The sequence below is a fragment of the Suricata suricatta genome, chromosome 1, assembly GCF_006229205.1.
Source record: "Suricata suricatta isolate VVHF042 chromosome 1, meerkat_22Aug2017_6uvM2_HiC, whole genome shotgun sequence".
Classification (NCBI taxonomy): domain Eukaryota; kingdom Metazoa; phylum Chordata; class Mammalia; order Carnivora; family Herpestidae; genus Suricata; species Suricata suricatta.
In genome coordinates, this window is record NC_043700.1 from 133,752,594 (window position 1) to 133,768,540 (window position 15,947).

At 39.2% G+C, this 15,947-nt stretch overlaps 1 protein-coding gene across 1 annotated transcript in view; it reads right to left on the reverse strand.

The window, feature by feature from the left end:
* FRAS1 (Fraser extracellular matrix complex subunit 1) overlaps nt 1–13,974 on the reverse strand; it is a 273,045-nt gene extending 259,071 nt beyond the window's left edge. The window contains exons 1-3 of the mRNA XM_029951708.1: nt 13,963–13,974; nt 13,027–13,134; nt 5,060–5,152 (exon numbers count right to left, since the gene is read on the reverse strand). Of these exons, the coding sequence (XP_029807568.1) occupies nt 5,060–5,152; nt 13,027–13,134; nt 13,963–13,974 (213 nt within the window). The remainder of the gene's footprint in view (nt 1–5,059; nt 5,153–13,026; nt 13,135–13,962) is intronic.
* Nucleotides 13,975–15,947: the final 1,973 nt, after the last annotated feature.

Sequence of the window (15,947 nt, forward strand, 5' to 3'; positions counted from 1 at the left end):
GAACACAGATTTCCATCTATCCATCTCCATTGCTACCTCCTCTCCAAAAACTGAGAGAACACTAACAGTGATTTTCATAGCTTGAGAATTACCAATGATATTTTTTTCTGCTTGTACATTTTTCTAGTTTTTGAATTTTCACCATAAACATATTTTCACTTTTGTCATCAGAAGGCAAATTACTGTTTAAAATATCGAATGAATCATTTATATGTCTTAAATAAAGTAAAATGTGAAGGCTGCATATAAAACAGCTTGAAGTGAACTTCTTTATCTATTAAAAGTCGGGAGATTGCTTCTAAACATCTTGACATTTCACTTCATTAAAATAAAAGCTTGTTCTGTTGCTACTAAGAAACACTAACAGTTGTTTCTTAAACATTTGCGATCACACTACCTTTCACACAGAGACCACAAAAATTAATTACAACAACCTGTCAATCACCACATTTTTTTTTTCATTTGTAAAATGAGAGGGTTGTGTTTGCTAATCTCTTCAGTCCCTTCAAGCACTCTAATGATGTGCATCTATTATCTAACTCAAGAGACATAAAACGAGGCAGGGGATTCTCCCTTCGCAATAAGCTTGAAAATTATGGGAATAACAACAAACACCTGTAGGAATCTCCAGGGCTTGGTGTCACAGCCCTAGAAGATCCCCAGGGTGATCCAAAGTGCAGTTTCTTCCTCTCCTCTTTTTGTCCTTCCTCTGCTTGTGTGCTCTCTCAAAATAAATAAACATTAAAAAAAAAAAAGAGGGGGCGCCTGGTTGGCTCAGTCCATTAAGCAACTCACTCTTGGTTTCAGCTCAGGTCATGATCTCATGGTTCTTGAGTCAGAGTCCTGCATCAGACTCTGTGCTGACAGTGCAGAACCTCCTTGGGATTCCCTCTCTACCTCTCTCTCTCTGCCCTTCCCCTGCTTGAGTGCTCTTTTAAAATAAATAAACATTTAAAAAAAAATAAAGTGCACAGGGTGATGAAGATAAATTGCTTCCACATCTCTCTTGGAAAAAGGCATATAAGTTCCCTCCATTTTCATCTCCTACACCTATCCCTAAAACAGTGACGCTGCTTTTAGCAGAAGGAGATTAGAAATCAAGGGGTTTGGCACATGCTGATACATATATGAAGTATATACATATATGTGTGTGTGTGTGTATACACACACACACACATATACACATTAGTAATAATTATATATATGCATATACATATACACATATATACATATATATATACACACACACACATATACACATTAGTAATAATTATATATATGCATATACATATACACATATTTAATTTCCTAGTGTTCTCAACATCCATTTACAAAAGCCTCATTTTTTATAAACACTGTAGCAGCAAAGAGAGCTTTGTAAAGTCAAGGAATAATAGACACAAAAAGCAATGCTCCCAGACCTGGTTTTAGCTGTGTCATCTTAACCTCATTAATACATTTTGTAAATATGAGATTTTGACATGGGACAAAAGAGCATTCTGCAGACAACATCTTCAATATATTCTTCTGCATGCCCAACTAATAAGTTGGCCTGGCTGTTGACATAAGTCCAAAGGAAAGATAAGGTCATAAAGTGTTTGCCTGGCTTACTGACAGAATAAAATAATTTTTCTTCGTATAATTTGTTCCTGTTATGAAGTTATAGATCCAGAATACTAACTATCTGGGAATGTTCAGTGCATATGATAATTACATCCTCTACTTTGAAGAGAACGACGCTGCAGAATTCAATATTCATTTCTTCCTTCACACACATAAATTAGTACTCCTTTTAGCGTCACAGACGGCAAGGAAAGCAGCCCTCTCCCTCTGCGCTCCTCTATTCAGTCGAATGTGGGCACTAGGGCATCGGCACTTGCTGCTTGCTTTCTTTTTCGGTGAATCTCCAAGCACTATCTTCTCAGACCTGACATTATCAGTGATGGGATTCAATTAGTAAAAAGGGAAAGAGAGAGGATTAATGGTCTTCTTCCCTCCCTTTCACAAGCTAATTTGTGGGGCAAAGAACAGGGAAAAGCATTCCAATGCTCTTTAGAAAAACATATTTCAGGCTTGTCTCCCTGAATGGTTGGCAAGGCTGGGCAGAGATTCAAACACTAATTTGGAGGGATAGCTTTCAGGAGGTCATGGATGAAACAATCTCCCAAATGCTGGCTGTAATAAGTCCATGTAAGACTCTCAAGTAACCTGGAGTCAGCCAAAGGCTCAAGTGTTTTCCTCACTCCAGGGAAGATGCCTGGACTTGTCTTGACTTGTTGTTAGAAGGCTGGTTGTGTCAGATGCTGTCTATCCTACAAGAAAACTCGGTCCTCTAGCAAGGAGCCACTATTTCATTAAAAGATGGGCTCCTCATGCTGCCCTGGGCTGGACCCATCCTTGACTTTCCTTTGCTTCAACCTTATTCTCTGGAGACAGTATCACTTCAACTAATACCCCTCCTGCCACACTCACTCTATCCTAAAGCCTCTTATAAATCCCTCTCTTAGGAGAAAGCTTTCACCTTAGATCACCATTCTAAAGTTCTTAAAATACCAAGCTATTTTGTAGCTACAGGGAGAGTGTCTCCATGACCTGCCCTATGGGATGCAAGCCAGAGGCTAAAGGGACAATTACTGCTGTTCCATGAGGAGAATGCTTGGGACTGCTTCCCAAGCAAGCCAAAGGGGCAAAAACAAAAACAAAAGCAAAAACAAACAAACAAACAAAACCCTCCAGGATTTAAGAAAAAACCAAGTGAGACAAATAACAAGGTGAGAGTCAGAGCAAACCCAGACAAGTATTTAACCCACACAGGAAAACTAATAATATTTAAAAGGCTTTGGCAAGAATCAAGGAGAAGTGAAGAAAGTAAAAGAGGAAGGAAGTGCAGAAAGACAAGAAATATGATCATTTTAACTTTATTAAGACTAAAATTAGAAGATTTTTTTGTCTACACTTAAAAAAAATCATTCTTCTACCTCTATTTGAAGAAGTAGACCACTAAAGATGTTTTCCTTCAAAATAGAGTTCCTGAAATTCAGCTTTTTTCTCACTTACATCAAGTACCAGAAATATAACATTTTCCAAAGAGTACGTTTTGAAAGTTGCATATGGGAAAACGACACGTGGATATGTTCTTACCCAGTTTAGAGCTTTCCATATGATGTATTACAGCAGAATGGGGTAGGAAGATTGGAAAAGAAAGAGGGCTTTCTGAACTCCTCCAGAGAAAGCTGGAAACCAGAGGATTCCATTTCTTAACTAATCCATCAGCAGATCAGTGCTCCTAGAGCCACCCAGCCACATAGGTCATTGGTCAATGACCAGCATGCCACTGGGACAAGGAGATTGATAAGTTGCAGAAGGAATTTATTCATTGTCTGAATCCTCCATTGATGTTTACAGAGCACTCACTCAGAAAAGTTCAGTGTAAGTGCCTGGTTAGGTGGGAAGCAAGGAAGATCACTACAAAGATGCAGAAAACACTGTCAATGTTCTCAAGCATCTTGAACCAAGATAAGAAGATTGCACATGTGCACAAATATAACACAAGAGAACAAGTGATAAATGTCATTTGAGTACAAAGATTTCTTGAATTCTGATTTTCATGTCCCTGGTATCACCACTCACTTGAGACGTCTGATTGTCCCCTGACCTTATTTTGGATACTATGTGCTCCTTCACTTGAGAGATTCAGCTTCGTGCTTTTGACCTTGAACCACACATCTTCAAATTATTATGAGTTGCCATTATGTCCATAACCATTGTGCTCTGCAGCACTTTCCATTTCACAGGGCTGCATGCAAGGTTTGCACCGCTCCACATAACACAGACTGAATTGAGCAGCAAAGGGTGATATGTGGTATGAAGACATTCCCAGCACAGATCCTGCTTGGGTGTCTTTCAGCAACACATTGTGCAGAATTGAAAGAGTGGCTTCCTCGGGTAATTAGGAGACAGTGGCTCAAGGGAGATGATCCCATCCCACGGGGAAAGAACACTATGCTCACCGAGTTTTAGGCACACTGAATAGCAACCTAGAGTGGACATATCAAATCCCACTAGCCTGAATGGGTAAAGGCACTAACTTGGGGAGGGGTTTGTATCAGGTGGAAGATGAGGATTAAAGCAAAGAACCTCTTTCTACCACATTCGACCTCACCTACTGCCTCAGGGTAACGTTTAGTTGTAAGTAAAGATGAACTGTATCCATTCCATTTCCATAAGTCCTATAATAAGCCTTGTAATGGTAATTTTAATCAATATTTAATGTCTATAAATTAATCCTAAAGGATCTGAATGAGAAAGTATAATAAAAGAACTTTAGGATTGATTTCTAGTACTGTGGTTCTAAATGGGGGTAGGTGAGCATTATGCCCCTTAGGAGAAATTTGGCCAGGCCTGTAGACATATCTGGTTGTCAGGACTTAGAGGATGCTCCCAGCATCTATCTAGTGGGTAGAAGTCAGGAATGCTGCTAAATATTCTACAAGGCATAGGGCAGCCCCGCAGCAAAGGCTAAAACATCAATAGTGCTGAAGTGTAGAAAGCTTACCGTAATGGAAAGAGCCCTGAATTAGGAAGAAGAAAACCTGGATTGTAGGTCAGGTTATACCACTTACTGCTAATGAGACATCGGGCAAGTGTAAGCTCTTCACAACACAATTTTCCATCTTCAATATAGGAGTAATAATTTCTGTTGTATTAGTGCACTCAGAGTTGTTTGTAATTATCAAAGAAAAATAATATTTGTGGTACACAGAGACAAGGTGGTACTTCATTATTCAGCATCACAACTTCTTCAATCAACATTGTTGAACTAATCTTTAAAGACACAAATTAAATCTACAAATATTTACATAGGACCTATGAAATAAGTAGAACCATTTTAGTCTTACTCAAGAAGCCCAAATGCCCATGGAAAGTCAAATGAGCCTCGGGTCCTCCACAGCCCAGGCAAAGAAAAAAACCCTCTCTTGTCAACACAAGTTCAGCATTCAGATTTCCCTTGTCAATGATCTACAGGCATAGAATCAACCATAGGTCAGAAAACACTTACCGCATAGATTTTCTTTTCATGATGGCAAGATCCGGGAGTCCTCAACACACACTCAGGGCAGCACTGGTTGGCAGCTATTTGAAGCACTTCTCCCTGAGCATTTAAAAACAGCTCAGTGTAAAATAGCAGCAGGAAACACACTCACAGTGGCTCACCGGACCCCAAGTCATCTCAGATACACTAAATTTCATGAGTTTCCATGGGTGGCAACAGATGGGATAAATCAAATAAACTGACAAAAAGGATTCTCTCTGTCAAGATGAGCTTCTCTCAAAGTCAAAATGAACCCCCCGTGAAAGCAATTTCCTTGAAAATTGTCTACACCGTTTCACATGTAATGAAGTAGAGAATTTTATTCACTAGAAATGCTCCATCTGAGCATCACACAAGAAAAGAAGGTAGGGTATGAGAAGAACTGTATCTCCCTGAAAAGTTTGTTTCCCTCAGCAGAGAAGAGAAGACTTGGGGTGGGGGTGGGGTGGCCACAGAACTGGCAGGTCTTCTAGCTAGCTACCTGCGGAGGTCTGATGCAGCCAGCGGGGGCTGGGAAGGGGGCTGAAGTTCTGATGTTCACTTTTACTGAACAGAGTAGCAAGGCACATGGGGCAGGGGATTGACAAAGCTGGGAGAGGAAACAGCATTATTGTGAAGGTATCACGGGTACTGCGGAGAGCCGGCTAGAATTCCTGGGCTCCAATAAAGATCTACATTGTTTGTCAGGGCTACTGTAATTCCAACAGTGTTTCCTATCAAGATGTGATACTATCAAGGGAACAGGCTACCACGTGATACCCCAGGATTTACTGGGAAATTGTCATGTTAACTAACCATCCATTTACCAGTGTGAAGACCGATCCTAGCATTATTGAAACTGTGGAGCAAAGAGCATATGCTTGTCTTTGGGGCCCAGGGATCCTCTGACTCATCTTGTTCTCCACTAAGATATCTTAGCGTTTCTACAAGCCCTAAAGATGTGACAGACTAGGCAGTGAGTGATTTTGACCAAAAATGGTAAGAGAACCTGCATTAACCAGGGAATCACAGCTTGTCCACAGAATGAAAGTCTACAAAGAATTTATCCAGTAGAATGAAAGGAAATATATGTGTGTGTGCGTGTATGCATGTATGTGTGTGTATTAATATTCCTTTGATATTTGAGGCTGCTTCCATTTAAAGAAATGTACCTACAAGAGAATCCTAATTTTATATAAGTACCTCCACAAGAGTGGGTGAGAAATGGGACTAAGATTTTACCACGGTTAATCCACTAAACAGATAAATACAATTTTAGCTAGCAACAGTGACCACCAAATTCTTCCTATTTGCTTGACAAAAGATAAAATATACAATATGGGGTTTTATAAAATTGTTCATACTGTGCAACATTAATCACTTTTCAAAAGAGTGCTCTCTGAACCCAAGTACACTTGCCTGATTTTCACAATAAACTGTAGAAACCATATTAGCTTAATTTGCACACAGGTAGAAAATAAGGTAATCCAAGTGTTATTTATATTCTAACACAAAAGCAGGGAGCAAGGGAGAAAGGTGGATAAAATCAAGGAACATTTTATGCTCCCAAATTAGTTTTGTTTTCTATAAAAACTGATTTTCAGATATGGCCCAAAGCTCATTTCATAAATATAATATTCTTTATTTGTAAGCGTCAGTGGAGGGGCTCCCAACTTGACTCTAACTATTGAACTTGTGGTAGAACATAAAAGAGGTGATTGGGTCTAAAGGAAGAGCAGAAGATTTTGCATGTGGGTGCTTAGAGAAGGAGAGACAGAGTTCTCTCTTCCTAACCATGTAACCCCTTGCATGGCCCTGTGAGCTATGGGCTACATGGAACGCATAAACATAGGCTTTGCATTGAGGAACCGTGGGAAGTAACTGTATGGGCAAGAGACATCAATGAAAACCGCTAGGATTGCTGGGCAAGATTACTTGCCTAGGATCTACAAAAATCAACCAACAATAATTATGATGATCACTTGGTAATTATAGCTAACACTTAACTGAGTACTTAGAATAGCCAGGTACTCTTCTAAGCATATACATGTATGTGCATATCCATATACATATATGAGTGTATGTATGTACATGTACATATGTATTGTTTGTATATACACATATGCTCACATCTTAATTAGATAAATACTATTAGCTTCACTGAGGTTTTCAGCCAAAACCCCACCATGTAATATGATGTTCCTTTGCATGGTATTGTCCTCCAGAAATCCCAAAGAGAGGATTGATCCTCACAGGACTGGGTTAAATAATTAAGGTTCTAAGTACCTCTGTTCTCTTTTTTCCCAGTCTTTCTATGCCTCTGTCAATCTCCCTATCCGTATTTAGCCAGCTCTCTAGCTAACTATTCTAGATAGATGTAGGAATCAGATATAGAATCTATTATATATAGATAGGATGAATTGATAGATGATAGACAGTTTAGATAGATAGATAGATAGATAGATAGATAGAAAAAGAAGAATGTATCAGAATCTCCATTGACAATAGATTATTTCCAATCCATGAGTAAAACGAATTTTAAAAGAACTTTTAAACATTTTAAAAAGATGAGAGTAACAAATAACTTAGAGTACAGTGGTGACTTATTAACCTGTGCCATAAAACTAATGTAAGCATACCATAGCAGATTTGAATAACAACACATGCTGCTGAGAAACACAAAGGAAAACTTAAAAGCAACAGGTAGAGTAGAAATTATATTGGGTCATGAGTCAGGGACTAAGGTTTTGTCATGGCTGGGCCACTTGCAGCTCTTTGACCCAGTGACTAAATCTCTAAAAGTTTCTTTCTTTGTCTATAAAATGAGAGTCTGACTAACTGAATTCCAAAGGCCTCTTGTAGTTCTATCATGCTATGATCTATTTCATTACTTAAAATAAAGAACCCAAGTGCTCTATGATACACTCACATGATTTTGGGAGTTGGAAAACTGTTACGGTTGGATCATCTGGCCCAACCCTCTCATTTTACACATAAGGAAACTCCTTAGTGTTCACAGTCTTTGATTATGTCATTTTTTTTAATTACTATCATTCATCAACTTTCTGATCACTCCTTCATACTCACTCACTAAAGACTTGGCACCTAGGTCTCAGTTTCTTTTCTATACTATGCCTAGATATAATTCTGGGCAACTTCAATGTCCATGAAAGTGACACTCATCATTTCTTGGACATTCTTAACCACTTGAATTCAAACAATCTTCCCCTCCACTTGAGTCCCCCCCATGGTCATGGTTGACCTTGGGACCTATCTACACTCTAAATTATTCTATACCAGAAACCTTCAACTCTCTGAATATGAACTTTCTGGACTATAGCTCTCTCTCACCCTCATTCCCACTCATCTTACATCCTTCAGCAGAACGACACTTTTTTTTCTTCAAGTCATTCAGCTCCCAACTGGCCTCATTTTTGTATTCATGTTAGCCTCAATGACCAATACTTACTGTATATTTATTCTTTCTCTCCATTAATATGGAAAATCCTAATCCAGGATCTATTTGACAATTTGTCATTTCTTCCCTTATACCTAGCTAGTAAACATTGCTGAGAAAATTATTCCATTGTGCAGCGTGGTACCCTACAGGTTCCTGGTGTCCTGTTCCCCTGGGTCCTTAACACCACACACACATGCTTTACCTCAATCTTGGTCAGTCCCTTTCACCCTTCAGTGACAGATCCTAACATTCAACTCTCTTTCCGTTCCCAACCAAACCTCAAAATCTTCACAAAGTAAGATTAGATATGAACTATTTCAGTATCCTGTCCCTTTTCTTACTTACAAATCTAACTATATCTGTATCTATCCATGGCTCTTTCTTTCCACTTTTGGGAGGTTTTCCTCCCCACCGCAACTCTGGATCCCACAAACTCTGCTTCCTAAAAACCATGATTCATTCCTTCTGATTCATTCATTCTGTCTGTTCTCTCTACCCCACCTCCCATATCTTCAGCTTTTCTCTCTCTTCTAGGTCACCATCCTTTGTCATCCTAGCATGATCATGTCTCTCTCATGCTAGTATCAAAAATGAAAACAAAAACAAAACCCTCTCCCTTCTCTTCGTCATTCTGCAAGTACTGACTATGCGTCATACACTGTGCTGTTTGAAGGGCTGCAGTAGTGAAGAAGACATAATTTTTGTTCTCAAGAAGCTAAGAGTCTGGAGGAGGAAGCAGACAAATAAGCATCTGCAGTCTGCTTAAGAGCTATAATAAAAACAGTACACAGGAGGGCTCAATGGTTGGGGATGGGAGGTTCAAAGAAACTTCATAAATGACTGGTGTCTGCCTAACGCCCCATTTCTTGCCTTCTAGTCTCAGCAAAGCTCCCTGCAAGAGCAGACCTTACTTGGCTTCCTTTCCCCACTTTCTATTCACTCCTCAAACTTCTGTGATACAGCTTCCTCTCCCACCACTCCACTGACACCATCTTCAGGGTGGCCTGTGATCAACACCATTGGTAAAAACTCCTTCTGGAAACGCTCTACTCTCCTGGAAATCATCATACTGATTTCTTCTCTAGCCACTTCTTACCTCTTACCTCTCTGACCACGTCTCTTTAATCTTTCTAAGACCCCTCTCTTATGTTCACCTTCTTATAAATGACTATGTCCCCCAAAATACATCCTTGATCTTGAACTCTTTTTTCACAAAATCTCTTTAGACGAGCTCATTAATTCTAAAGGTTTACTCTACTGACTACATGCTAATAATTCCACATAATGTTTCCAACCTTGCCGTCTCCTCTGAGCTTTAGCCTCATATATGGGCTGCCTTTTTGACATGCCCACTTGGCTCCTCCATGGACACTTCAAACTCAACATTCCCTACAGTGAAATCATCATTTGCTCCCAGACAGAACGCTTTCCTCATTATCCTATGTTTTCAATATCAGTTGATGGTTCTGCTAACAAATGATCAAACCATAAATATGAGAGTCATCTCTCCTTTTCCTTTCCCTCACCCTCCTAACCTCATTTAGTTCTTCCCTAAATGTTCTTGAATCTGCCCTTTCCTCTTAAGCCCTACACTACTGGTTCTCTGATTTAGGTGTTCATCCCCTCATCTAGATTATTCTCACGGACTCTGAATTGATCCTTTAATGTCTAATATGCATTATCTTAGAAGAACCAAAGACATCTTTCTTAAAAGCTGGACATTATGCCCACATTAGTATTCTATTATCTTAAAAACAGAATCCCAAGTTCCATAGTACAGCATAGTACAAGGCTTTCTATAATCTTGAATTTACCAGCTCTCCAGCCTCATCTCTCATTCATTCATTCAATGGGTCAAGAAATATCTATTAAGTGTCTACCATGTGATAGGTGTTATTGTAGCTGCTGAAAACATATAGTGAATAAAAGAGACAGTAAACAAGAAATATCAGTATAACATATAGTATGTCAGATATTAGTGCCAAGAAGAAAAATAAAGTATGAAGGAGGAATAGGAAATGTGTGGTGGGATAGATATTTGCAATTTTTTTTCAAGTTTTATTTATTTATTTTAAGAGAAGGGGATGGGGAAGGGAGAGAGGGAGAGAAAATCCCAAGCAGGCTCCATGCTGTCAGCACAGAGCCCAATGAGGGGCTTAAGCTCACAAACCAAGAGATTATGACCTGAGCTGAAATCAAGACTTGGATGGCCACCCAGGTGCCCCAAGATTTGCAATTTTAAATAGAATGGCATCAGTTCAAGACATAAAAGAGGTTAAGTATTAAGTCATTCATATATATATATATATATGAATATATGTATCCAGAGAAAAAGCAATTTCAGCAGGAAAAGCAGAGTGCAAAAGCCCCAATGGCAGAAGTGTGCCTGGCATATCCAGGAACATCAAGCAGGCATGGTGTGTGAAGCGGGGAGAGAACACTAGATTAATTATAAGAGTACAGGAGTGCTTTACTGGACACTGTGAGCAGTTAGTCTGAGTGAGAAGAAAAGCCATTGGAAGTCATTGGGAGGAATATAAAGAGAGAACCAACATGATCTGGCTTAAATTTTAATAGGATAACCCTGGCTGCTAGATCAAGATTACAGTGAAGAAGCAAGCACAGAAATCGTGAAACTAGTTAAGAGGCTACAGTGAGAAAACAGACAAAAAAGGATAACAAGTGGAACCAGAGTTAAGAGCAGGGAAATGGCTTTGGGACCGATGGTTTTAAGAAGGAAAAGCTGGGGGTTTGCTAATGCACTGGATCTGAGAGGTGGGAGGCAGTAAGGAGGTCCAGGATGAAGTTAAGTGTTAGGGTCTGAGTTATGTGGAAACCAATTTGACAATAAACTATTATAAAATAAAATAAAATAAAATAAAATTTTATGATAAAAAAAAAAAGTGTTCTGGCCTGAGCAGCTGGGAGAAAGGAGTTGACATTTACTGAGATGAGAAAAATTAGAAAAGCAAATTGGGACGTGACTACATCATGTTTGGTATAGAACAGAAGTCATAAACTTCTTGTCTTTAAAAGGGCAGATAATAAATATTTTGGCCTTTGAGGACAACATTTGGTCTATATCACAACTACACAACTTTGTCCATGTGCTGTGAAAGCAGCCACACATGACACATAAACAAATGAGAATGCCCGTGTTTCAATAAAAGTATATTTATGAACATTAAAATTTAAGTTGATATAATTTTTATATCATGAAATATCCTGTTTATCTTTTTCCAACCTTTTAAAAACGTAAAAAGTGTTCTTTGGCTATAGGTCATACAAAAACAAGTGGCAGGCCAGATTCCGTCTGCTGACTCCTGACACATTTAATTTGCAGCAATACGATTAACATCTTCCAACAATTCATTCAAGGCTTCTTACAGGATACCACAGTTATTCACGTGCAGTAGAAGAGGGCGTGTCTTCATGGCCCTTATATGTCCAGCTGAGATCCTGAGATTCTAGAGATCTTTTAGGAGTATTTGCTCCATAAAATAGAAAGCCCCACATTTACAACAGAAGATTATCAAATTTACCAACACTGGATATATACCTAGATTCTCAGAAATAAGCCCATGAAGAAATTGAGGGCTACACTGAAAGGTAAAGTGAACTTTCCCTCCAATGTTAGAAACAAACAGAAACATATTAGCACTGGATGGCATAAAGTCTCCAGATTCATTATTATGGGGAGAGGGAGAGAATGAGGAAAATAAACTGTACCTGTGAAATTGACAGAATGATTTTTAAAGAAAATAATTTAGTCTTCTCCACAAAGTTTCAAGTGTTCAAATTTGAAGCTTAAGCTTTTTTTTAAAAATAGATTCACTTTAAAAAGAAAAGAGTCAGCACCTGGAGAAAATATACTAACAGAATAGATTTGTAGTCAGAAAAAACCTGAACATTTTTAATAAAGGGGGAAAAAAGGAAATATCTCTCATATACTTGGTCAACCAGGAGATTTCCAAGTCAGAGCCTCTCCCATGCTCCCAGAGAGCTCAACAGCAGCACAATAAATGTCAGTGGCAGAACAAATAATTCTGGAAAATCATCTTCAAGAAGTCAATGTTGACTTTCAGTCCAATGGCTTGTAAATGTTGTGGTGATTATCGATAATTTTGGCATCTGTCAGCCCCAGGGGTATCTCTGGGCTGCAGATTATTAACTGCATAATCACGGTTAGGTTGCTTGAAATCTCCAGGCTTCAATTCCTCACCTATAAAGTGAAGATAAAGACACCTGTCCAACATGATATTAAATGCGATAACGTTTGTACACCTTTCACTGTGCACGTGATCCAGAATAAATTCTCAATAAACAGAAATTAAGATATTCTTAGATGTAATATGTTAAAATTCTCTTCTGCATGTTATAAGGCTTCCAGTTAGAGATTGAGAGAGAGGTCAGAGCAAAATGACTGAAAAAATGCAAAAACTCTAACCTTCTCTGACTTCATCGATACATTTAGGAAACAATTAGAATGCCATACCTTTTCAAAGGCACACTGAGGGTTTCTGCAAACAGCAGGTTTGCAGATAACAATGTTGCCATGGCAACGGCAGTTCTGGCATGAATCAGGCTTCCAAGTTGTGGCATCCTGCAAAGAAGCAAAAGCTCTGAGTTAAAAACTGATCAGTCAAGGTATGAGCACAGAGAAGCAGCACCATCAACAGCCCCACAGCCTAAACAATTAAAAGGCAAAGGAAAGTCACAGGCACACACAGTGCTTGCTGGGCACTGATTAAACCCCAAGAGGCAATAAAAGCAGTATAATCCATTTCACCATAGTCAGCCCACGTAGCCAAAAACGAGGGCATGCAGTAGAGAGCTGTCGATACCCAGAGTAAAAAACATCGATTGGTCTGAAACCTCAGGAGGACAAGCTGCTCCCTGACTTGAAGTTTCTCTTTGCTGTTAACTAACAGAAGCCATCGGAGAATGTTTAAAGGAAAATGACACTTGGACTAGCAGTAACCAGCATCCTAAAAGCTGTATTTGCCAGTAGATAATATCAGTGCTGTAGACTTCACTTTCTAGTTCTTGCATTGCATATTCTAATACTCATAGCACAAGGACTTGGGTGAATAGGTCGATATTTTTAAAGCAGACTAACTAACATATTGAGTAGTTATTATATGTCCAGCTGTACACTGAACATATTGGGGTACAAATGAAGTATGCATGTGAGCACAATCCATAAGAGTCTCACAAATTATTATGGACTATGAACATGAGGGCCTTTGACTTGAACCAGGATGAGCTGGGACTTCCCCACAAAAAAAGCAGAGACCATGTGGGATATTAATCTTACATGTCAACTCGGCCAGGCTATGGTGCCTGGTGTTTGGTCAGATACCGCCTACATGTGCTATGAAGATATTCCATAATAACATTTATAATCAGTTGATTAAGTAAAGGAGATTACCTTCAATAACATGATAAGTCTCATCCAATCAGTTGAAGGTCTTTAGAGCAAAAACTGATGCTTCTTGGAGAGGAAAGAATTCAGCCTCAACACTAAAACATGGAAGTTCTGCTTGAGTTTCCAGGCTACCAGCCTACCCTACAAATTTCAAAATTTCAGACTCATGACTGCAACTTCAACTCTTGCCTTAACTCCCAGCCTGCTGCCCTGCCCTACAGCTTTTGGACTTGCCAGTCCCCACAACTGCTAAGCCAATTCCTTAAATATATATATAATGTATATGTATATATAAAGATACACATATGTCTCCTTTTGCTTCTGTTTCTCTGGAAGATGATGTCCAACATACCAAAGCTAGTACAGACTTACATGGATGTGCACATTCCCAAGCACAAATGAGATCATTCTTTCAGACTGAGAAATGGTAAATATATAACCCCTCAGGGAATGTGCTTTAAATCCAAAGTCATTTAAGAAATGCAAAATATATCTGAGATAAGATCACATGCCAGTGACTAATTTACAAAAACTCTGAGTCAAAGCTAACGAGTACTAGAACCTGATTTGGAATACCTCTGAATTTTTTTCTTTCTTTTTTTCGTTTATTGTTATAGCACATTCCTCTGAAATTGGCAACTACAGTCTCCTCTTAAGCTAAAGTGCAATGACAAGTAGGTGAGGAAACAACAGATCTTATTCCAAAGCACGAGGTATTACATGTTCCTTGCTGATTTCAAGAACACAATATCAGTTTCAAGATACAGATTAAATAAAAATGACAACTTCATGAAGCCAATGGCTACCATTTATCGACTATTATGCTGATTTATGCATGACTTTTGGAGCAAGAAGCACTGATAGAGGAGGCATTTGTAGTATTGGGGGAGGGTGGCCTCATTTGCTGTCCTGACCTCTGCCATCATTCTAGAGGGCCAGCAGAGAGGGAAGTAGTGCTCACTTCTCTGCAAAGTGACATATGTGACATCTCTATAGTCCTGGAACTATTATTAGGACTATTCCCACTTTATGGATGAGGAAATAAGATGCTAGTGACTGAGTAATTTGCTCAAGTTTACAAAACTCTAAGAGTAGATACTCAGGGTTAGGAGCCAAGTTGCCTGGGTTTGAATCCTGGTGTCACCATTCAGAATGGTGAGTCTGTTATTGGGATACCCAGGTGGCTCAGTTAAGCAGTTGACTCTTGATTTTGGCTCAGGTCAAGATCTCAGTTTGTGAGTTTGAGCCCGGTCTCTGTGCTGATAGTGTGGAACTTGCTTGGGGTTCTTGCGCGCTCTCTCTCTCTCTCTCTCTCTCTCTCTCTCTTTGTTCCTCTCCTCTCTCAAAATAAATAAACATTAAAAAAACAAAAAGAACAGTGAGTCTGCTATCAAGTTAAGGTGTCTGTGCCTTGGGTTTCTTATCTGTAGTGTAGTAATGATAAAGTACTGAACTCACAGGGTTGTTGAAATGATCCAATGAGATGATGTATTTAAAGAGATCTGAACAGTGCCTAGAACTTACTAAAGGTCCATTAAATGTATTATTTTTAATCCAAATGCTTTCTAAGATGTCACAGTCATTTAGCAAACATCTCCTAAACATTTCCTTTTCTCAGAGTGAAAACAGCCCCATAAGTACCTGACTTTCCCATCTTCCCACATCAGCCCACACAGGTAAAGCAGAGTGAAATTACTATTTAATTAGAACCCTAGGCCTGAAAGGATTCAAGACTTTGCAGCAGAAGAGAAGAACCAATCCACACACTGATTTTCAAGACTACTTAGGAAATCGGAATAGTCTCTGTGTGGCTCAGCTGACATAACCAGGAATGCATGTCTTCCTTTCATGCAGACATGGGATGGCCTAACCTCCTCCATGTACTCTTGTCAGCTCAGTACAGCTCTAAGGCACAGTCACCTTCACTCTCTCCAAGCCTGGCATTCTTACACTAGGGGTCAACTTCTCTGCATGTCAATTATTGCCTC